The 24,473-nt window shown below is 35.6% G+C and overlaps 1 protein-coding gene across 1 annotated transcript; it reads right to left on the bottom strand.

Moving 5' to 3' along the window:
• Window positions 1–6,666: 6,666 nt before the first annotated feature.
• Window positions 6,667–24,164, bottom strand: LOC121389041. The gene is made up of 7 exons (XM_041520649.1): window positions 23,863–24,164; window positions 15,768–15,899; window positions 14,280–14,484; window positions 13,042–13,231; window positions 10,917–10,965; window positions 9,766–9,968; window positions 6,667–7,781 (listed from the first exon to the last, which is right to left on the bottom strand). Exons 1-7 carry the CDS (start codon window positions 23,926–23,928, stop codon window positions 7,472–7,474), a joined length of 1,155 nt encoding a protein of 384 aa, XP_041376583.1. The 5' UTR covers window positions 23,929–24,164; the 3' UTR covers window positions 6,667–7,471.
• Window positions 24,165–24,473: the final 309 nt, after the last annotated feature.

The raw sequence follows: 24,473 nt of genomic DNA, 5'->3' as shown, positions 1-24,473 counted from the left end.
ATGCCAGAAAATCTCCACTGATGAACTACATAGTCAGGCATGTGTGCAGAATGACAGTTTTGAGGGTCGAAACCCCTCCCTGCTCAATCAAATTTAGTTTTTATCAATATATTTTCTGGGGAACCATGACATGACCCCCCACCTTCATAAAAATTTGTTTGCCACAATCTAAACCCCCCACCCTGTTACATTTCCTGCACACTCACCTGATGGTGGATCTAAAAACATGGAAAGAAAAAAGTTTTTTTTATGAGACCCCAGCACATTAAAAACTGTACTTTCAGCATCAAAGTCCTGGGATACATGGGGTGTTGTACAAGTTATGCATACCGCAGTCTTTTCTAACCAGTCATATGTTCAGTAATGCCAATCATTGTTAGGTTTTAAAAAATATTTTTTGTTCTTCCAAGATTTAATAAATATTTTTGTTCCATCTTTTCATAGTGATGTCACCAGTTTCTAAATATATATATTTTTGTATTAATGTTTTACTTTTTATGCTTAATTAATATTTTAAATTTTTCTATCTTTTAAAGAATTTGAAACTTTAAGCAGTCATTTTAATGTGCCCATAATCGACAACTAATATTTTTATTTAAAAAAAAAGAAAAGGAGTATTTACTTAATGACACCGTAGCACATTTTAAACTACTACTGTTTGCGTCTACCAAATGGTTATTACTACAATTATGAGAGAGAGAGAGGGGGGGGGGGGTGTGTGTGTGTGTGTGTGTGTGTGTGTGCTCCACCATAAGAGTATTCCTATTGATAAAGCAGCACGGATCTTTCATTAACAGGACGGTACATACCAGAGTTTTTGCTATACCAGTTATGTGTCACTGTTTTGAGTTGTGAAAATACCTGAATCCATTGATTCACAATGCTGTGACTCGAATACCAAATAGCTACAACAGTGGTGTGTGTGTGTGTGTGTGTGTTTAACCTGAACATGACCACAATGAAGTCTCCAAGTGGTCGATGATTTTACACAACACTGCAAAGTCAACACTGCTCTGGTGGTCTTGTTTGCAAAACAGCTGTTTTACTACTTTTTCCAGTCAACTGCTGAGTAATATCTTGATAACAAAATAGTTATCAATTGTATCTCAGCACAATAAAGGAAATTTGGGAAAATTGCACTCATGAATCTTTATAATTAAAGTGTTTTGTTTTAATGACACCACTACAGCACATTGATTTATTAATCATAGGCTATTGGGTGTTAAACATTTGTTAATTTTTGTCAGTCTTAGAGACGAAACCTGCTACCTTTTGTTCATTAGGAGCAAGGGATCTTTTATATGCACTATCCCAGACAGGATATAACAGTCGTGGTGCACTGGCTGTGACGAGAAATAGCCCAATGGACCCATCGATGGAGATCAATCCCACACCTCATGAATTTGTGAAAAGAGTGATGCTACTAGGCATTTCACCACTAGTGACACCTGTCTATAGTATAAATTAAACTCAATTGACCAGGGGGCGGGATTTAGCTCAGTTGGTTGAGTGCTCGCTCGGGGTGCTTGTGTCGCAGGATCGAACCGCCTCAGATGATTCCAACCAGTGCACCACAACTGGACAAAGGCCATGGTATGTGTTTTCCTGTCTGTGGGAAAGTGAATATAAAAGATTCCTTGCTGCATTAGAAAACAAATGTAGCAGGTTTCCTCTGACGACTGCAAGTCAGAATTACCAAATGTTTGACATCCAATAGCCGATGATTAATTAATCGATGTGCTCCAGTGGTGTTGTTAAACAAAACAAACTAACTATTAACCAGCTACCTCATTTAAGAGGCCATCTTTGAAATTTGGCTTCCAAGAGTAGATGCTTAACATGATTAACTGTCAACATATCCCTTGGCCTCCATCTTGTATAATGTGGGGAAATAAATTGGTAAAAGAAACTGAATGCTGTAAACTGATGTCAAAATGATTGTAGTACCAGCTGTTAACAAAATGTGAGTGTTTTCCACTTCAACTGGCCATGAATACAGCTGTTTATTGTAAAATACAGCATTGACACCAAAGTGATGAAAATGTACAGAAAAAAGAAAGAAATGTTTTATTTATCAAAGTAACACATTATTTTTGTTTATACATGTATTATGTCAGACAAATAATGAAAAAGAAAACCTGGTGTCACCACTGCATGGGTTACTCTTTTTATTGAACAGCAAGGGATCTTTTATACATACGGTACCATAAAAAAGGATAGTACATACTACATTTGTTATACCAGCTGTGGAGCATTGACTGGAATGACAAATCGCCTGATAGTCACAGACAGGAATTGATCCTAGACCAACCATACATCAGGCGAGTACTTTATCATTGGGTTACATCCTGCCCTAGACACTACTTTATTTTATTTTCCAGAGTCCATGTTTTCGAAGCTATCTTAGCACTACGAAATCACAGTCATGTAGTGATATCACAGCCTATGATGGTTTTATGATTTCTTAACACTAAGATAACTGCGAAAACACCAAGCCAGTTTCCTAAATCCATAGTTCTAATTTCCCCAACCCTAACATGTTACTCGCCCTCCCCTCTTCCATCTTGGAAACACTGGTTTAGCCAGTGTGCTCATGACATATGCTTGAACGAATGTTGTATTGTATTAAGACATCTGCTACCTGGATGAGCAAAACATCTTGCCACCAGCAAAAAAGTGAATCCAGTCCAGAATGTTGATCTCTCTACCCTGACATCCTTACCTTAGTGGTAACCCGGGCTGTTTTGGCTACCGATTTCTCACTCTGACTACCAGTTGTCTAAACCTGGTTGTCCACTACTAATTCTTTTGGCATGTCCAGTCACACTCCTAGAGAACTATTTTCCATGTTCATGTCCAGTCACACTCCTAGAGAACTATTTTCCATGTTCATGTCCATCATAATTTAATCAGAATATAATCACTTTTGATTCAGTGCAGAATGTTAACTGTATCTGTACTTGGCTATGGAGCAGAACTCAACTCCATGTTCATTTAAATAATAATTTAATCATAATATAACCACTTTTGATTCAGTGCAGAATGTTAACTGTATCTGTACTTGGCTACGGAGCAGAACTCAACTCCATGTTCATTTAGATAATAATTTAATCAGAATATAACCACTTTTGATTCAGTGCAGAATGTTAACTGTATCTGTACTTAGCTTCGGAGCAGAACTCAATTCCATGTTCATTTAGATAATAATTTAATCAGAATATAACCACTTTTGATTCAGTGCAGAATGTTAACTGTATCTGTACTTAGCTACGGAGCAGAACTCAACTCCATGTTCATTTAGATAATAATTTAATCAGAATATAACCACTTTTGATTCAGTGCAGAATGTTAACTGTATCTGTACTTAGCTACGGAGCAGAACTCAACTCCATGTTCATTTAAATAATAATTTAATCAGAATATAACCACTTTTGATTCAGTGCAGAATGTTAACAGTATCTGTACTTGGCTACGGAGCAGAACTCAACTCCATGTTCATTTAAATAATAATTTAATCAGAATATAACCACTTTTGATTATCTTTTGGTATCAAGTTTTTTGAAAACCAATATATGTTTGAACATACTAGTGTTTTTCCCTAGCTTGTTTTAGCATGGTGCAGCACCATGCCTCAATAGTCTAGCACCATCTTGAGACTAAAATTGCCTTTATAAAACACCCAAAAAGGTATTATTAATTAATAAAATATGCCTTTTATATATCTTTTGCCATTCATTTATTAAAGTTACATTCTCTGGTTACAATATTATAACATCATGTACAAATATGAAATACAAGCTCAAATGCACTTTTAAAAAACTTGTGTGTGTTCGCTATGAACGGAGATCATCAAAAGTATACGCTCCGGCTCGATTCGTCGCCTGTGCCGCCATAGCTCGGCAAAGCGCAAACGACAGCCTGTTGTCAGTTTCAGTTAACGTGCATTTGCCGATTTTAAATTGTAGGGTTCGTCTCAAAAAATTAAAAGAGAAATCTTGCGCTGTACGAAGAACGTTCGATTGAGGATACGGTACTAGTCTTTCGTTAAAACCAGTTTGATCTTGACAACATATTATCAACAATCGTACCTTACTATTTCAGAATTAATATTTTATAAAGTGTTGGTAGAACTTTTAAGCTTAGTTTGTATACTAGTAACACATTAATCATGTATATATTTTTATAATAAAATATACTAAAGTAGACTATGAACGTTTTCACTTTGTTTGGAAAGGGTAAAGTTAAGGGGGGGTGGTGTTTAACGACATCAAAGTTAGAGCATATTGATTTAATAACCATTCAAGGCCATACAACCGTAAATAAAATGTGTTGAGTGTGTTGTTAAATAAAACGTATCCTATCCTTCCTTCCATCTGCTGTTGGATGTCTAACATTTGGTAATTCTGACATATAATCTTAGAGTGGAATCGGGTGCATGTGCAGGGGGAGGTCGAAATCCTTACTTGCCCAAGCTTAAAAAAAATTGAACTGTATTTTCTGGGGGACCATGGTCCCATATAAACTTCGCTCAACACAGTCTATAACCCCAACGCCGCTGATCCCTGCACATGCGCCTTGGAAACCCGCTACATTTTTTTTTTTAGCAAGGGATCGTTTATATGTACCATCCCACAGACAGGATATCACATACCATGGTCGTTTTGTATACCTGCCGATGGGGATCGATCCTAGACTGACCGCACATTTCCAAAAAACACCTTTTTAGGTCTAAGTAATGAATAAAAATAACATAGTCTTGAAATGTGATGTAAATCGAACACAGTACCCTCTTCCTCTACCCCTAGAGCGTTACGTACTTAATAACACCCCCTTACATGTAATGCGTATGCCAACAGCTGGCCACTGTCAAAATTTCAAGGCAAATCCCCCACCCACCGACCCCTGGAAAGGCGTTGTACCATACCTCTATGGATATCAATATGTTTTGGAGATATAAGACAACCGCTCAATCAAGACAGTTAAATTTGTTCAAAAATTGCGAAATCTCACTTGATCTCTTGTTGGGGAATTCCACACTTGTGATAAGCCAATGAAAACCGAGATCGGTAGGAGCCCGTCAAAAGTGTCCCACTTTCAAAATACTGGCTTTGTTTTTGACCTGGATAAACCAGCGTAGTGAAACCAATGCGGAGTGTGGCGTCATATATGCACCAAACGCAATTGGATTTTCTGTTCTATATGCTTAAATAATAAAAATATTCCGGATATTTCCGCTTTAAAGCAAGCACATAAATTACATTAATGTTTATTTTAATTAATTTTTTTGTATTTTTAATGAAATACAAGTGCCCCGAAAATGGTGAAAATGCCCCAAAAGTGTTTGGTCTACCATGCCGTACCAAATTTCTAAGGAGAGTGTTCGGATCTGGTTTCCTCTGTAAAATGTTTCTGAATCAAACAGAGTACATCAAAAGAATAACATCCTTGTAATGCAAGGATGTTTTTGGACTTAAGATGTATAAATCATCTGTGTTGATCTTCATGGTACAAGGTTGTTCAGCATGATACTGAATATGACTATTACATCAGGGAACAAAACAAAGAGAGAACATTTAACACGATTCAAGCAAGACCTGACTACACCACCCTTCCACAGTGTACCATCCTAACTGTGGATATGATGAAATCAGTGTTGCATTTTGAGTGAAGAGAGAACGTTTCAGATCAACATAAATGTTCCTCATCTTCACAAACTAACACTAGTAGAATATCCCACACCCGTAATTTGTCCATGTCGGGCATGAATAGCTTTTGAAAATGCAGTTGGAACTGGTACAGTTTTATTAGATTCTTATGAGAATACATTTGATCTTTTCAAATCCGTTTCCAAATGTGCAGTACGTTTCTGGCTATCTCTATCAAGTGGTTAGATGGAGTACAGTGGATTTATGGGTAAGCTTTCAGTCTTGAGGTTGGTAGATACCGAGATTACATCCTGGTACTAGCTCCAACCCAGAGTGAGTTTTAATTACTCATTGAAGGTGTGTAAGATCATTACACCGACTTCTTTTTCTCACTATCCACGAACACACATGTCCCTGGATAGACAACCCAGATGGCTTGGGTGTGTGCCCTGGGCTCCGTTCAACGAAGTGATCTAAGCCCTAAGATCACCTTAAGTGCATAGGGTAGCTATGCGCTTACGGTAATCTTAGGGCTAAAATCGCTTCGTGGAACGGAGCCATGGCCAGCAAGCTTAAACCTTGAGTTGACATAAGCAGGAAAATTAATAAAAATCAATGAAATGAAGGAGTACAGTAAAACAAAAATTACTTTTGATGATACAGTCAGGGCTCGAACTTAACGATAGCATGGATGGCAAGTGTCACAGTTGTGATATGAATTGCCACAGGCCAGGAGCTTTACCGATGAGTTGTTTTGCTGCTGGATACAAATTATTGCCGATGGTAGCAACCTGACACCCCTGTGCGAAACGAACCTGTGCTGTATTTTCTAGTGATATAGAGCAAAAGTGTGTTTCTACGTGTAACTCGACTTTAGAATAATCTCTGTGGCATCAGATTTAGGAAAATATTTGTATTTTAGACACACTAGCTGGCTATTATTTGGTCAGCGAAGACTGCCTTAAGTATTACAGTCATCTCTAGCTCTCCCCAACAACATATAAATAACATATGCCCATGGTTGAAGGTACAACTTTTGGTTTTAATATTTGTTATTAAAACTGCTGTAGGCATGCTTAAAACTTCCACAAGTGAGAATTTCAAAATTTCACAGAGATGAGGTAAATGGCAGCATTGGTCTGCAAAGACACCCCCCCCCCCCCCCCCCCCCGTTATTTCACCATATACACCATTAGGGACATGGGCCAAGTCTAGCAAAGACTCGAGTCCATTCACTTTAGTACCCGTGCAAGGAAGAGTACCCTATTTAATTTTTAATTAATTATACTTCTTTTTTTGGGGGGGGGGGGGGGGGGGGGTACTCTGGTAATTGAGGCCTTTGAGTAATTGAGACTTGAGTAATTGAGTCCAATATTTTGAACTAGTGGAGGCCCTACACACCATCCACGCTAATGTCCAACCTCAACATTTGTACCTATACACCATCCAAGGTAATGTCGCACCCAAACATCTATACACTATACTGTATAGTGTATTACACCATCCAAGGTAATGTCGCACCCAAACATCTATACACTATACTGTATAGTGTACTACACCATCCAAGGTAATGTCGCACCCAAACATCTGTACACTATACTGTGTAGTGTACTACACCATCCAAGGTAATGTCGCACCCAAACATCTGTACACTATACTGTGTAGTGTACTACACCATCCAAGGTAATGTCGCACCCAAACATCTGTACACTATACTGTGTAGTGTACTACACCATCCAAGGTAATGTCGCACCCAAATATCTATACACTATACTGTATAGTGTATTACACCATCCAAGCTAATGTCCCACCTCAACTTCTATACACTATACACCATCCATGCTGATGTTTATGGGAATAAGATAGTCCAACATTGCATACTTCCAGGTCCACAACCTGGCAATTCTTTCGAACTCTGGGAAGTTTTTCTTGTACAGTTTACCGATGGCGGGCTCCATGCACACCGAACAGTATGGGTCTGTGAGCAGTGACTGAATACTAACAAGAACTTTTGATATTGTCAATGCCAGACTCCAGTTGTGATGAATAGAGTCAAGTCCCACATCACCATGGCGACTTATATTTGGATGAAACATTTTTGTGATAAATCTGACTTTTGGTGGTCGCATTGGATAGCTGGAAAAAAAAAAATGGTTTAAATCATTATGTAATCAAAATGTAATTATAAACTATTAATTATAAAAAAATATTACAGAAATTATCAATAAAGATATTTGATCAAACACAAGGCATCTGAGTTATAGTATGAAACAAGGAAGAAAGTTTGTTTAACGATACCACTAGATCACACTAATTTATTAATCATCGGCTATTGTATGTCATACATTCGGTAACTGCGACAGTCTTAGAGAGGAAACCCGCTACATATTTCCATTAGTAGCAAGGGATTTTTTATATGCACCATCCCACAGACAGGATAGCACATACCACAGCCTTTTATATAGTATGGTATAATACCAGTGGTGCAGTGGCTGGAATGAGAAATAGCCCAATGTCTGTGGGATGGTGCATATAAAAGATGCCCTGTTACTAATGGAAAAATGTAGCAGGTCTCCTGTGTAAGACTAGTATGAAGCGAGCAGTTAATGTGATGTAAAACGTGGACAAGCTAACATATAAATTGAGTATGACTGTATGATTGAAAGGAGAATGACAAAAAAGAAAAAGCAAAAAAAAAGGATTTGATAACTAAAGATCACTAACACTTTATGAATCAATCCCCTGTGAGGAAAAACATAAATGTCACTACCATCAATTAATCAATAATTTGAAATTTCTAAAGATCTATAGCACTTGCACATGAAGAAAATCATCTTTGTGACAGTTAAGAAAGCAATGTCCAATAAAGTAAAGTTTGTTTGTTTTATTTAACGATGCCACTAGAACGCACTGATTTTTTTATCTTATCATCGGCCATTGGACATCAAACATATGGTCATTCTGACACTGTTTTTTAGAGGAAACCTGCTGTCGCCACATAGGCTATTCTTTTACGACAGACAGCAAGAGATCTTTTATTTGCGCTTCCCACAGGCAGGATAGCACAAACCATGGCCTTTGTTGAACCAGTTATGGATTACTGGTCAGTGCAAGTGGTTTACACCTACCCATTGAGCCTTGCGGAGCACTCACTCAGGGTCTGGAGTCGGAATATCTGGATTAAAAAACCAATGTCTCGACTGGGATCCGAACCCAGTACCTACCAGCCTGTAGACCGATGGCCTAACCACAACACCACCGAGGCTGGTAAATGTCCAATGAAGTCTGTCACATAAGAAAGACCACTGAGTGGAACAGAGGTCAAAAGTATGCAATGTTTTAAGTAACTGAATTAACACTTTCAGTAATCCAAATAGGCTTTGAAAACATTTAACTACCAAGTTGAACTTGAGGGGACTGGACAATTATGGAATGTGCAATTATCAACATGTCAAAAACGGTTATTAAGGGGCTGAACTTCCTGGTTTTGCATTACTTACAAGTGGCCCAAATAAAAACAACTTTCTGTGTCTTAATGTTTCAAAAACAAATAAAACAGAATTAGCAAACAAGGGTAATGTAAAGAACAGATAAATGCAACTAGTTGCTCATACATCACCAAAATGCATCTAAATCTGTATTTCTATAACCATTAGCAAAATTATAGTTTATTTAAAATCACTTTAAAATAGAACAAAATCAAGCCCATGACATCTCATAAATCGTATAGATAGTTTTGTTTTTGTTTAATGACACCACTAGAGCACAGTGATTAATGAATCATCACTATTGGATGTCAAGCATATGGTAATTCTGACATGTAATAATCAGAGGAAATTCGCTATATTTTTTCATTAGTAGCATGGGATCTTTTATATGTACTTTCCCACAGACAGGAATTCACATACCACGACTTTTGACCACTTGTTGTGCACTAGCTGGAATGAGAAAAAGGTAAAAACCCAATCAGTTGAATGGGTTCGATCCTGTGACACAAGCACCACATACGAGCACTCAACCGATTGAGCTAAATCCCACCCCAAGTCTTACAGATGATGCACGAATGTAAATGTAGAACAATATAAAGAGTTATCATCAATACAAACATGATTGTGTCTACCTTTGGGGTATCTGTAGATAGAGCAGGAAGATACCACCTTCGTACGGACTTCCTTGTGGACCTGTGATAGATGCCTGCCAATGACAGCAGTGTCGATCGAGGGGTGTGGCCTGAATACCTTCAGGTGGGTCAGATTTTAACGTCTTTAGTTCGCTGCGTAATCGACGGTGTCGCCAAGAGTTCTCTTCAATAGGTGGTGTGCTCTGATATACACAGATAAATATGACAAACTTCAGTATTTCATGTTACCAAGAGAAAATACAGTATCATGATTATTTTTTTAAACTATTACAAGGGGAAAGGGGAATTACAAAATTCTAAAGGACAAGCTTACGTTTACCAATGGGAAATGAGCCGAGCTCCCAAATGAAATGAAATCTGTAAGAGGGTTTGGGGATATGCTCCCTTGAAATTCTAACATAAAGGTGCTCAAGCAGTAGGGAGATTCGGGGACATGTTCCCTGGACATATTTAAACTAAACATGCTCAGACTGAAGGGGATTCGGGGACATGTTCCCTGGATATCTTTAAATTAAACATGCTCAGACTGAAGGGGGATTCGGGGACATGTTCCCTGAACATCTTTTGACTAAACATGCTCAGACTGAAAGGGGATTCGGGGACATGTTCCCTGGACATCTTTAAATTAAATATGCTCAGACTGAAAGGGGATTCTGGGACATGTTCCCTGGACATCTTTAAATTAAATATGCTCAGACTGAAAGGGGATTCTGGGACATGTTCCCTGGACATCTTTAAATTAAACATGCTCAGAGATGAATTGTCAGGGCAATGTAGTGCTGTATATTGTGGATAATGAAGTTTAAAAATACCCGGAACCTCTGTGACCCACTACTGGATCTCCCAATGATTATGAATACAGAAAAACACTTTTTTGTTAAATAATGGGATAGAGGAAAACATATAAGTTCCTTCACTGATTGAAGTAAAATTGTTCAAATGAATCCTAAGAGATTTAAAACACTATCCATATTCTAGTTTGGAGAGGTATCAGATTAAAACATATTCACAGTAGATTGTGGAACTAAACAGAATTTTTATATTAAAATTAACCCAACCAATGGATATTAGACAAAATATACAACCTGGAAACAAGTAACATAAAACCCAATATATATTTGTTTTTTTACCTGCAACATCATACTCTCAAGACAATAACGACATGGCGAACTCTCCACTCTAAATAAAAACAAAAATGTCATTCAAGTACGGTAAAAATTATATTTAAAGCAAAGACTGAAACATATATTTTTTATTTATCGAAAAACCTACAACTCACACTGTTACTAGTGTTAGCAGTCAAATTAGCAAATATTTTGCACAGAAATTTGTATCGTTTTCTCTTTTCATGACAGGGTTTCTGCCAAAGGGTAAAATTAGTATGGTGCCATACCCTATTTTTTTTTTGCAGACTTTAATTTTTTAAGTTACGTTTTTGACAAAATTAATTACTCTTATCATTACTGTATGATTTTTTTAACCCTAACCCCAAACGTAAGCCATGTTCTTTCTCGGGTAGACCACCCATACCCCCTGTTGATTGTGGTTGCATTCAATCCCATAATGCACCAAACACAAACATTTCTTTCTGGCAGAAACACTGCATGCATATTTAACCAAACCTTTAACCAATGGCATTTCCTTGTATTCCAGTAGACTTGCTTGGACAGCAAATGAAATGGCTAAAATCTTCCAACAAGTCCTGTGCTTCCTATTCCAGTCATGTGATACTAACTTTCTTTCTATTGGGATGTTTGAACCAGTCTATTGGAAAAGGGTAACCACCATAGGTTGGAGATCAGGCTAAGACCAAAAAGTGAACATAAAGTTAAAGATTTATTATCATCGGCTATTGGATGTCAAACATTTGGTAATTTTGACATATAGTCTTAAAGAGGAAACCCACTATATTTTTCCATTAGTAGCAAGGGATCTTTTATATTCATCATCCCACAGACAGGATAGCACATACCACGGCCTTTGACAGACAAGTCGTGGTGCACTGGCTGGAACGAGAAATAACCCAATGTGCCCACCGATGGGAATTGATCCCAAATTATAAACAAAAAATTAAACATATTTTGCTACTTACATTTTGTATAAAAGAGCGACTTTTAAAAACATCAATAATACGTCAACTTTATTGCAATTGGCAGAATGAATGAATGAATGAATGAATGAATGTTATAACGAAACCCCAGCACAAAAGTACACATCGGCTATTGGGTGTAAGAAAACTTTGCACATCTACTTGTGATGCAAGGTCTGTTAAAAACTGTACACAGAGAGTGCCGATATCACTGGATGAGATTGTGCTGGTTTACACACAAATCTGGATTACATAGATGCCGGATTGGACAGAGTTTACCATATTTTCCTGTACCATGATCAAAATTAGGCATTTTAATGTATTAATTATTTCCAACACATTAATCCTATTGTTGGACAGTACACATAAAAGTGTTTTTGTTTATCAGTACCACTACAGCACATTAATTTATAACTCATTGCTATTGGATGTCAAACATTTGGTAATTTTGATATATAGTCTTAGACAGGAAACCCACTACATTTTTCTAAGAGTAGCAAGGGATCTTTTATATGCACCATTCCACATACAGGATAGCACATACCACATCCTTTGATATACCAGTCGTAGCGCACTGGCTGGAATGAGAAATAGCCCAATGGGTCCACTGACGGGGACTGATACTAAACAAACTGCATATTAGGCAAGTACTTTCCACTGGAAGTACTTTCCACTGGAAAGAAAAAATAGCCCAATGGGCCGACAGACGGGAATCGGTCCTAAACGAATGGCACATTAGGCAAGTACTTTACTACTGGAAAGAGAAATAGCCCAATGGGCCGACAGACAGGAATCGGTCCTAAACGAACGGCACATTAGGCAAGTACTTTACTACTGGAAAGAGAAATAGCCCAATGGGCCGACAGACGGGAATCGGTCCTAAACGAACGGCACATTAGGCAAGTACTTTACTACTGGAAAGAGAAATAGCCCAATGGGCACACTGATGGGGATCAAGGAGGATAACTTTTAGCTGCCCTTAGCATGTGAATAATAATAAAAAAGATTAAATATTCAGTGTCCAATATAATATCTTAAATGGCTACCTATAATCTAAGTACTGGGATGAATTAATTACTCCCCTCAATTTTATCCACGGCAAAGTCTGTTGCCAAGGTGCGGATAAAGAAACTTTCCTTTACTTTCCAGTATATTAGATCACTTACAGTTTGGTGTATATGGTCTTCCAGCATTTCACTTGGTACTGTGGTCGGAACAGTGGCCATCTCAAACAGATGAAGTGCTTCCACTTGGATTCGTTTGTTTCTCCATCAAGAATCTGCCGCCAGCGCGCACACACATTACCAGCGGTCCAGAGAGAGATATCATCGAGGTGCTTGAAGACAACCAGTAACACTGAAACCAAAAACACAGGTTTTTTATTACTAGCATGTACACACATTACCAGTTGTCCAGAAAGAGTTATCCAGGGTGCAAAGCAGCACTTTAAATTTACTCGCCATTTGGCTAGTAAATGAACAAAATTACTAGCCAACTGATGATTGTTATTCATCAGGTAACATTTCAAATATTAATATGGTTATTCTTGGTTATTGTCATTAATAAAGCATTCTAACAGCTCAAAATGTCTGGATCAAAATTCCAAGTGTGATATCCCATTTGGAATACCTCCGGTCAGTAAAGTTATCGCACATTATGCATCATTCGCAAAGTCCTAAACTGTGAATTTATATTTTAATTTATAGTTTTTATCATCAAATACTGTATTGTCGGACTAATATTGTAAAAGCAAGATTTATGCCACAATGACAAACATGTGCTGGCAAAATAATCTACTTGCTAAAGACTGCACTAATAGGGTGGAAACGTGTAAATTAATTAATATCTGTTTTCATTTGCCATTTTTAATAATTTCCTAAAGTGTTATTTCTTCATGCCAAGTACATGTATATTCTTTTAGTAGTTTTTCTCCAAATTTCAGAATTGAAATCCGATTTCTATTATCTTGAGACATTAATAAAATTCAACCATTTATGTATGAATGTGTCACTCACAAAGTAGGGTGTAGAAGGCTCAGTAATTATTTTAAGATAGGGTCAATTCACATTTACTGTTTCAATTAGTTCATAAATTATCCCTCAGATGTCCTATTAGTAGTATAATTAGTGACTCAAACTGCCCAACTTGAGTCTAATCTCATACTGCAAAAAAACAAAACAAAGATGAACATTTCATTTCAACTTTATTTCCGTGCTTATATCCGATTAAGGTTCAAGCATGCTGTCCTGCGCACACACCTCAGCTACATGGGCTGTCTGTTGAGGACAGTGATAATGGCTTAACCACGACACCACCGAGGCCGGTCATATTGCACAAACGACTAGTAAAGACTGCTATTACATGAATCTCAACAACTCCAGACATCTGTTGAAGTTTATCTCACCTTCTGGGGGTAACGAGTCTACCAGACCATCAGGAACATGGTCCGTTTCCCTGACAACCGTCAACATGTGTAACCTCTCGGTCAGTTTGTCCATCTTGTGAATGAGTGATGACTTGGTCGTCTTTGATGCTTGATCTTCCTGAGTTGGATAGAAGTCAACTTCTGCACCGGGTTCCTCGGTACCCGAGTCTTCTGAATCAGCTTTCTACAGCAACAAAACCAAGTACACTTATAATATTAGTTACTTGAATTGGATTGAAGAAGAAGTTTGCTTTGTTTTACTTAACCACCGGCTTGCCAGAGGGCGTATTCATTGCAATGGAACAAAATGGCTGTCCCTGTTATATATAATAGCCATCACATTTAACCGGTTTATTAATTAAATATAATAATAAAATATATACTAATTGATATTAAGCAATAATGTGCATTATATATCGTTGAATATGCACACCAGTCCAAGAGCCATGTGCGAGCATCCCTTTAATATCTTCTTAGTAAGCAGTCACAGATTTGGGCACAATTATCTGCCATCACAGACAGCAAAACATTCTCTGCCTTGCTGAACATTCAGGCTGAGTGTTCACACAAAATGAAAACATTGAATAGTCCTTCCCACAGGGAGCCTTTTTTAATACTATGGAATTTACTACAAGTTATTTATTTCTGAACCTATTGTTTTCTAAATTGCACACAAAAATAGTTTTTTTTTGTTATTTCAAAAATACTTTTACTTTTCTTTTTACATCAAAACAAACTGGAATTATATAGAAAAAACATCTTTGTAGGTAGCACTAAACCAAATAACTTCCAGCTGGGTCAAAGTTCAAGGTGCACCAAACTTTTAATAGAGTAGTTAACACTACAAGTCCTGTGATTGGTTATAAATGTGTGTTGGTTGTAAACAAAATTAGTTTTATCTGGGCTAAAAATGTATGCAATTTTATTTCATCTAATACCACTGTGTTAAGTAGCCTTGTGTTTGGAACATGTATGGGGTACCTGAAAAAAAAAGTACTAAAATTTTGTGCGAAACTAAGGGTGATGTAAAAACATCTGGTTGTACCGAAAATGAGCCATGAAAGGTACCATTTTCTTCAGTTAATACTTTGAGGTAGGGGTTGTAGTACTGATATTTATGAGTCATAGTTTGGTTGATATATTGCAGTGTTTTAAACACAAATGTTAACATGGTCACCTAAGGGATTTTCTTTGGTATAGTACAACCTGTAGGATGATGGGATGGACTATATTTATTAAAGACATAGTCCTGGGTTTGCTGCTAAATTGATCAGATGCTTCAGACTATTAATAGAGCCATTTTAACGACTGAACTTGCATGTTTTCTTGTTTAGCATAGCAATGTCTGTATATTCAATGGTTACTGATATAGCCCAATCCTTTATGGCTACTTTATGGTTAATGCTCAAATGTTGTTTTTAATGGGTGTTTTATATTTAAAATAACATCGTAAAAACGTCCACTTACTTCTGTGTATACATCAGCTTCCCCATCTTCTTTGTCTACATCCATGGAAAACAGAAACAGGTGACATGTGTTGCAAACCGGCTCTCCAAAATTTGCTCCATAGAAACCAGAACACATCATGCAACAGTTAAACTGAAATGGCAGAATTTTTTTATTTAATGGGAAGGTATTAGACTAAAGACTTATCTCGATTAACACAGTGGTAGCATGGGTCCCTGGTGATTCATGGTACTTAATAATTGTATTAGTATATTTTAAAACTGCTTTGTAATTTTATTATAATTATTAGTTGAAGAAACTTTTTAATTGTTACTTGAACCAGCAATACAGTAAAATCTACAAATTCGATGCAATCAAAAGTACACACGTGTTTACAATCGGCTTACCACTGCTCAATGAACGAAAAAAACTTAACTCTATTCAGTCATGTTATTTATTATTTTCAAGTATAGAAGCACAAAATGTCATAAAAACAAAGTATATAACTGTAATTTGCATGGTTGAATTTATGTCTTGAAACGATCAATAAAAAAGGAACTGTTTTTATAATTATTTTTAATGATTTAGTGGTCAGCAGACTGTTGAATGGTGTTTAAAATATTGCTTGCAACATAAGGTGGGACAAATATCTTCTTTTTTTTTATATAGCTTTGGTTATTTTTATTTTTTATCTATATATTCTTTTAATATATATTCAAATATAATACTGACTATATATATATATATATATATATATATATATATATATATATATATATATATATATATATATATATATATATATATATATATATATATATATAATAGTCATATTTTAAAAGTAAAACTCTGTTGATTTACATCCTTAATTTACGTTTTCAAATTTTAGAGCCCTTATTTGCTTCCATGGAAAAAAGATGGATGTGTGGCCTCACATTTTTACTAATATCACTCACTAGTACGTCAAAATAAAGATGCAAATGCAGATGATACTTCAATATATATTTTGGGCATGATCTCCATAAATTAAGAAAATTACAAATGTTGTAATTAACATACGGGTATGTGTTTTTGACCTATTTTGGTTCCTGTGTAGAAAAATAATTTTAAAGGTAACATGTAACAAATAATTGGACATACTTAAAATTTCTTAGTTACGTGACTGTCTACACATCTTACTGTGAGACATGGAATGTAAATAAACGGTAGGTAGGGTATTACTTTAAAAAGGGGGAATATCCCAAATGGCACGACTTAATAAAGACAACGACTCAACAGGGTGAGAGTATACATAATATAATATACAGGACAAGATGGCAATATGTGCATTGAGCACTGCATTTTCTTACTTACAATTTTTCAATCTGTTGCTCGTTTAACAATATTTGACCTACATGTACGGGCCTAAAATTTTCACTGAAGGTGACAAATATCCATATGAAATAATGAGTATCAGTCTATCTGATGGATTCACTCCAAGATATGTATGTTTATATTTAGTACTTTATTTAAACACGATCTAAGTAATATAATTTATGAAATGTCTAACTGTGATGAACTTGGTCATAGTGAAATTGTATGACACTAATAAAGTAGGTGAATACAGGTACATGTATATTGCAGAGATACAGGTTTGCATATGTACATGTATGTAGTGTAGTTTTCAATGCAACATTTACTCTGCAACTGTGAATTTTCTGCAAATGTATGTGCCTGACCGCAGTTAGAAACTAAAAATACTTTCCCGTTTACTGTTTGGTGTTACATTGTTATTTACAAGAATGGATTTGTTTTACACTAGTAGCACTAGAATCTGCACACCTAAGCATTTGTGTTATATTTTAAAGGCAAACTCTATCTTTAAAAATATTTGTTTTACCACCACAATACAATGGAACAATAAATGTGTTATTACTAAATAAATTTAATTACATTTTTTTTTCAAACTCAAGTAATAACTGCTTTTTTAATGGCACCCTCCCCCCCCCCCCCCCCCCCAGCCCATATTTACTGGTGTGCATGACAACATATAAGTCTGTGCAGCAACAAATAAAACTACTCTGTTGCTACTGTTCACAAAAACAACAGACAGGTAATGGATTCCACTTTTCATAAGTTCTAGACAACAAACACTTCTATTATAGTTTGTTTTAGGTTAACTTATATCACATAAAAGCAGATAAGATAAATATAAATGGTGTTCCATACTCCTTAGTTTGAATAACACAAAATGACAATATAAAAAAGCCAATGTCAAAATTAATTATCATTATTCAACAAACTTTGTCTGTTATTAACTGTATCAATGAACACAAATAGTGTTTTCATTAACCATGGCATACAGGAGAACGATAATTATGAAAAGGCCATGCTTTGAATCCTGGCCAGCCATATTGGTTGTGTTGTGTCACTCAGGGGAAAATTCAAAGTATGATTGGATGTTTAATTCAACAGATAAAATAAAACGTTTATTTAATTTATGGATTCATAAATTACAACAAGCATTTTGAGAGTACTACTAAAGCAATACACATCCCCTACCTGACACAACAATTTTTCGTATCTCCTAAATTCAAGAGCCAAACATATGTGTAAAGTAGGTAAATCACCATAAAAGTTACATCTGATAAGTAACAGTACATGATAAAGCTATGTACAAAATGTCACCTCAATATTTTCAGGTATTGCAAAACAAAAGTCTGGGGGAAAAAATGCATATCTCCTAAGTTCAAGGGCCATAACTCTGTCAAAAATGCCATGAAAGTTAAACTTCATCTGTAACAGTAGGCTACATGATAAAGCTATATACAAAATTTCAGTTCAAACTTTCAAGGCTTTCTAAAAAAGAATTCCAGAAAGAAAAAAATTCACACTGCCTAAGTTCAAGGGCCATAACTGTCAAAAATGGGTAAATCGTCATAAAAGTCAAACTTGATCTGTAGAAGTACATGATAAAGCTATACACCAAATTTCAGGTTAATATCTCAAGGCCTTCTAGAAAAAATGTCCGGGAAACAAATATTTTTATATCTCCTAAGTTCAAGGGCCATAACTCCATCAAAAATGGGTAAATTGCCACAACATTCAAACTCGACCTGTGGCAGTATATGATAAAGCTATATACAAACTTTCAGCTCAATATCTTAAAGCCTTCTGCAAAAAACATCCAGAAAACATATGTGGAACAACCAGAAAGACAGACAGATGGAAGGATGGAGATGAAACCTATAGTCCCCTCCGACTGGACCGGTAGGGGAGTCCCGGACTAATAAAGTAATCATTGCTGCTTCTATGTAAACTTGTGTAAGTAGGTATTCAAGGTTGATCATTACAGCGGTGACAAACAAATGTGTTGAAATGTGATACAGAAACATGTTGATCGAGATTGGCAAAAGTGTGCCTTTAGTGCATTCATTCAAGGCTTTATTCAATCAACTTATTATTTATCAGTTTTATACATATATTCACATCAAGATGTGTTGTTTTGACAATTGTTTTAACAACATTTCATGGTACTTGGTCCGCTACTATGAAAATAAAAAGCATTAAATTTACATGGAAACTTTATTTCATATGAAAGTAAACATCATACGGGTCTTGAATATGTAAACTTTAGACAGGTAGACTTTGTATGTAATGATTACCAAAAAATAAATAATATTGTGATGGATGTGACATTTTGTGGTTTTTATTTTTATTAAAAATCCACAACCATATATATAAATTCCTTCATACCCTTGGTAACTTGTGCATAAAAGTTATGGTAATGAATTATTTAATTAGTTAATTAATGTTTTAACTTTATAACTAATTTGAAATGTCACATCAGTCACATTTTTGATAATAAAAGTTTATTTTTGTCTAAAAGTTATAAAGTAAAAAACAAAACCTCATGTATTTTGTTACTTCTTTATCGGTTTTAAAAGGCTGCAAATTTAATTTTGAAGACTTTCATGTTAAATTGATGAAATTTGAACTAATTTTTGTGACGGATGCAACATTTGTAAATTGTAAGTCTATTAAGAATATAAATTTTCCAAGATTCTGATTGATTAAACATATGTATTGTTTTCAGTCACATTGTTCATTGCAAAAGTGGGTGATTTCATGTTTAGAATTATTTTTATTTCAATGTGCACATGGATTGACTAAAGTAAAAATTAGATTTCTGCTCATTTTAATTTTACTTTTTCAGAAAATTAGGTCTGAGTAATAAATTTCAGCCTTTACACTATAGGAGATATTCTACTGGTATAATATACAGTTAACATATTTTTTTTACATTATAAACTTGGAAATTTAATGAGATGTCATTATTATATTTTGTATCAAAATTTCTATCATTTTATGAGGTAACTTTGAGTCTTGACAAAGTGTCATGTCCATCACATCACATCCGTTACAGTACCTTTATTGATTAATTATTAATTTAATTTAAATTATATAAAAGTTCTATTTATTTTCTTTACATATCACTGTAAAACAACCTAGTAACCTAACACAATTATTTTTGTGATATAAAATAGAAGATATAGGAGAGCAGAGTTTATAGGTTGAATTCGCACAAAAATGTCTTGCATCCAAATGATGTCACGTCAGTCACACTCATTAATATGTAAATCCATAAAAAAATATAAGTACAAAATATTTTTTTTCTTGGGTTAAGTAAACATCACTTACCGGTATATGGTTTCTATTAATACAAAATGTAAAGAAAAGTACACTCAAGTTTCCATGGAATCATAATTTTATGCCAGTCACAAACATTTACCATGAAATGCCCCTTTATTAAGTAAATTAATGTTGTTAAAGTTTGTTTGTTTACAAACATACCTCCAACACTTGTTTTAAGATGTAATGTAAATGGGCATTCTTAATTATGTGATTAGTTGTACCGACTTGTCGCATGCAATGGAATCGTACTGTAAGAACATCTAAATCAGAACAACTTTAATCTGATACAACAAGTCATGTCGGAATCATACCTCTGGGTTTTTTGGTTTGCTTATATATATGTATGTCAAAATGAAAATGTCTGTATTTCATGGGTCCATAAATTCTATTATTGTCCAGATGTGGTCAGTAATTGTTTCGTTTCGTAATATCATCAGTAAATTGTCTACATTCATGTTTTCTTTATTTCACTGGACATTTGTTTGCAATTACATTTTCCGCAAAATATTTTTAAACCGACAAGCTTTGGTTGACATGGAATCTTATGATGTAATGTCTTCCCCATCACACGATTCCAGTCCCTACAACAAATCGCATGCGACAAGTCGGTACATCACTAATCGCATAATGAGAACGCTGCTTAACGTAATTAACATGCGCAGACTTATATGACATGGGTGTATATGTAGTTGATTTTTTTCTGTTAACTGACTGAAATATAAATTATATATATATATATATATATCTGCAAGTGTCATATTTGTGTTTCATTCGTTAGCCAAACAGTTTGTGACATATAATTTATTACCTTTAGATTTTCTCCACTTTTTGTCCAAACATAAATTGTGAATAAACCATTACATTGACTCCACATATTAGGACTGAAACCATATCACCAATATTGAATTTGTTAAGATCTCGTAGGACAAAACACAAGTCAATTTTTTTTTTTATATGGAATACTCTTCAAGAGGGGTGAAAGCCTCCTAGTCCTAAGTATGTGATGTAATTAATCTGATGTCATAGTGAGTGCATTATACCGTAGTGCATGCTATGATGTTAGATTAAGTGAAATTGATCAACCCTCTTGCAGAGTATTCCAGAAACAAGCAAAATGGCAGACGGCAGAAACTGCATGTATTTTGCTCCACCCAATCTCAGCAAAGTCGATAACATCGTTACAATCTTGTATGTGGAATCTGTCCAGTGTGCGATTTTCAAGAGTCTGAGAACCCGAGGCTCGCAAAAATCATATAGGACTCTCTAGCTTGGCTAGCATACGAGGCTTTCCAGACGGTTTGTCCTCTGGATGTTTCGTCCACCGTACAATTCGTCCACCCACCTCGGACAATTCGTCCACTCGATTACAACATTTAGACCAATAAATCTAAAATGATATTTCTTAGCTATTGAAATGGTCAGTTATTTTCGCTTTGTGGTAAACTACTATGGTATATGAAACAAACTAAATTTTAGTGGCACTATCAGCTTGTTATTGTCTGCCTGTGTCCATTAAGCCCTAGTACTTTATTGATATATATATTGTTATTCAAATTGCTCTTCAATTACACCTATAATTCTGACATACTATTTAGAATTAGCTCCACTATTACATGTGGATCTAACAGCAGCCAGTTGGAGCTCATGTCCACCAATCAAAACCTTACTTGCAGAATCATGCCAGTGATTTGAAAATATTCCGAATTATTCTGAGGGTATACGATTTTTTCATGTGAATTATGAATGCCTTATTTAGACCAGTAGAACTAATTTTAACCAGATTGCTAACAACACTGCGTAGTCTCCAATGTCCAGGTAACATTTTGTCTGTAAATAATAATTTAAATATTGACCAATCACACTTCGCCCTTTTATAACGTTATTTGGGAGCATACAAATTCTAAAAATATCGGGCGAGTCTATTTTAGTGGCCGCAGTACAGCGAACCATACCAATATGTACGGGATGGGTTATCAGTCTTCAGTTTTACATTACAAATTATTTATTTGATAAAATAAAACATGTTTTAAGGCATTTGTAATTCACACGAAACATATCGTATACTCTCAGGATAATTCGGAATGTTTTCAAATTATTTTTAAATCACTGGCATGATTCTGCAAGTAAGGTTATGATTGGTGGACATGAGCTCCAACTGGCTGCTATTAGATCCACATGTAATAGTGGAGCTAATTTTAATTAGATTGATTTAGAAAACATAGCTAGTAACTAAACAACGATATTATCTCCATTTCGCTACCAAGTTCCAGCCAAGTTTTAAATTTTATTATTATTATTGTTTTTATTCCAGTCCTCTTTCCTTTCTCTACTTTTTGAATTCGACCTCATTTCTTCCCAATCTGGCAATTCCTCCTATCTTTCAACTTCTTTCACTGTCCACCTCCACATCCCAATCCTTGTCTCTCCAACTGCGACAGGTGCTTGTCTCTTGTAGCTATCTGTGCTACACACCTGCCATTCCCCATCAGCTTTTAGCTGTGGGCTTAGTCTGACCACTTCGGGGAGTGTTCAGTAGTTACTTCTGGCATTGTTAAGAGGCACTTAATTGTAACCACCTACTATGCACCCCTACTAGTTACCGGCGGTCATTAGTGCCGTAGGTCAGACCAGCTTTATTGGCGGCAGAGGACGAGGATGCCAGGTGGGTGCAGGGAAATACACAGAGACTGCACCCGTGGAGGAAGTTCTAAATTTAACTATAAAAATTATAGTGGATGAATTGTCCAAGAAATTTTTTTGGTTGTGGACGAATCGTCTTAAGTTCAATAGTGGACAAATTTTTAGAGGACGAATCATCTGCATCCCCATATAACTTATAAGCCCACATGGCTCGTAAAAATTATTTGTACAAATTACATTGAATCTTCCAAATAACACACAGTCAACATACATGGTTTTATGCAAAACATTTAACGTATCTTCTGTTCTACTGAAGACATGCGGTAGAGCTCGCTGGGTTGCTGGTGGGCTCTCGAGATTTGTAAACAGGGATTCCGTACGACCAAAATCGCACACTGCTGTCACTGTAATGTTTTTTTTCCACAATTTGTGTCTGGACAAAATTATGGGTAGGAGAGTAATTTATTGTAGTTGTTAACAATGTGGTTCGGACTTTAGCAGTTTAGGGGCAAGTTAACATTCTTGAACCAATGAAGTTATAATCTGCTAAATGATATATTGATATTGTACACAAAATCACAAAAGAAAACTGCAGATAACAAACTGTTACATCAGATTCACCCAACAAAATAGGTAGGTGTCAAAAATAAACAACTTCGAATTTGTTTTTTAGTTCCAATTTAAAAACATTCCTACATATAGTTAACCAATTAGACCTGTTACAAACAAAAAATTACGAAATAAACAATTTAGTAGTGATGCTGGGTAGATAATATTTTTTTTGATTAAACATAAATGCTACCTGTTTTTGAAGAAACGGTTTTATTTCATCACAAATACTTTTATTGTACACATTTCCGGAAGCCATTCTTCTTCGGCTTTGGTACTTTCCTTTTTGAAACGGCTAATTTTTGAAGCTCAAGCACATGCAGCAATAGGCCTATTCAAGTGATCCTTGATGTGTTTTCCTCACAGACGGAACAACACATACAACTGTTTCGCTCGAATACTCTGCCGTTCGAGACCCAGACGGAAATTTGGATGATAATAATCGCTCTCTCAGTGAGAGACAACGAACATTCTGCCTACCACCGGGTAGGCACAGATTCCCCACGGTTCACGTTGGTAACAGGTCGTTCCGCCCTTATTACTAGTTCACCCGAATCGTTTTGTGCAGGGTCGATTCGTACCTCCAACCGAGTAGTTTCGCCCTATGTTTCGATTCGCCCTAATTTTTATTTTGTTAATAAAGTACATTTATTCATTGATTTGTCCTATATCCATTGATTTTTAGATGTCACACATTACGATCTATATTGCGTGTTTATATTTACAGATAAAAATACAGGCCTTAGATAATTAATACAGAAAATGTATTCACATTAATAATTAATTTAGGGCATTGACGTTACA

Source organism: Gigantopelta aegis, chromosome 14 (genome assembly GCF_016097555.1).
Source record: "Gigantopelta aegis isolate Gae_Host chromosome 14, Gae_host_genome, whole genome shotgun sequence".
NCBI classification, from domain to species: Eukaryota; Metazoa; Mollusca; class Gastropoda; order Neomphalida; family Peltospiridae; genus Gigantopelta; species Gigantopelta aegis.
This window is presented reverse-complemented; position numbering and strand designations above follow the sequence as displayed.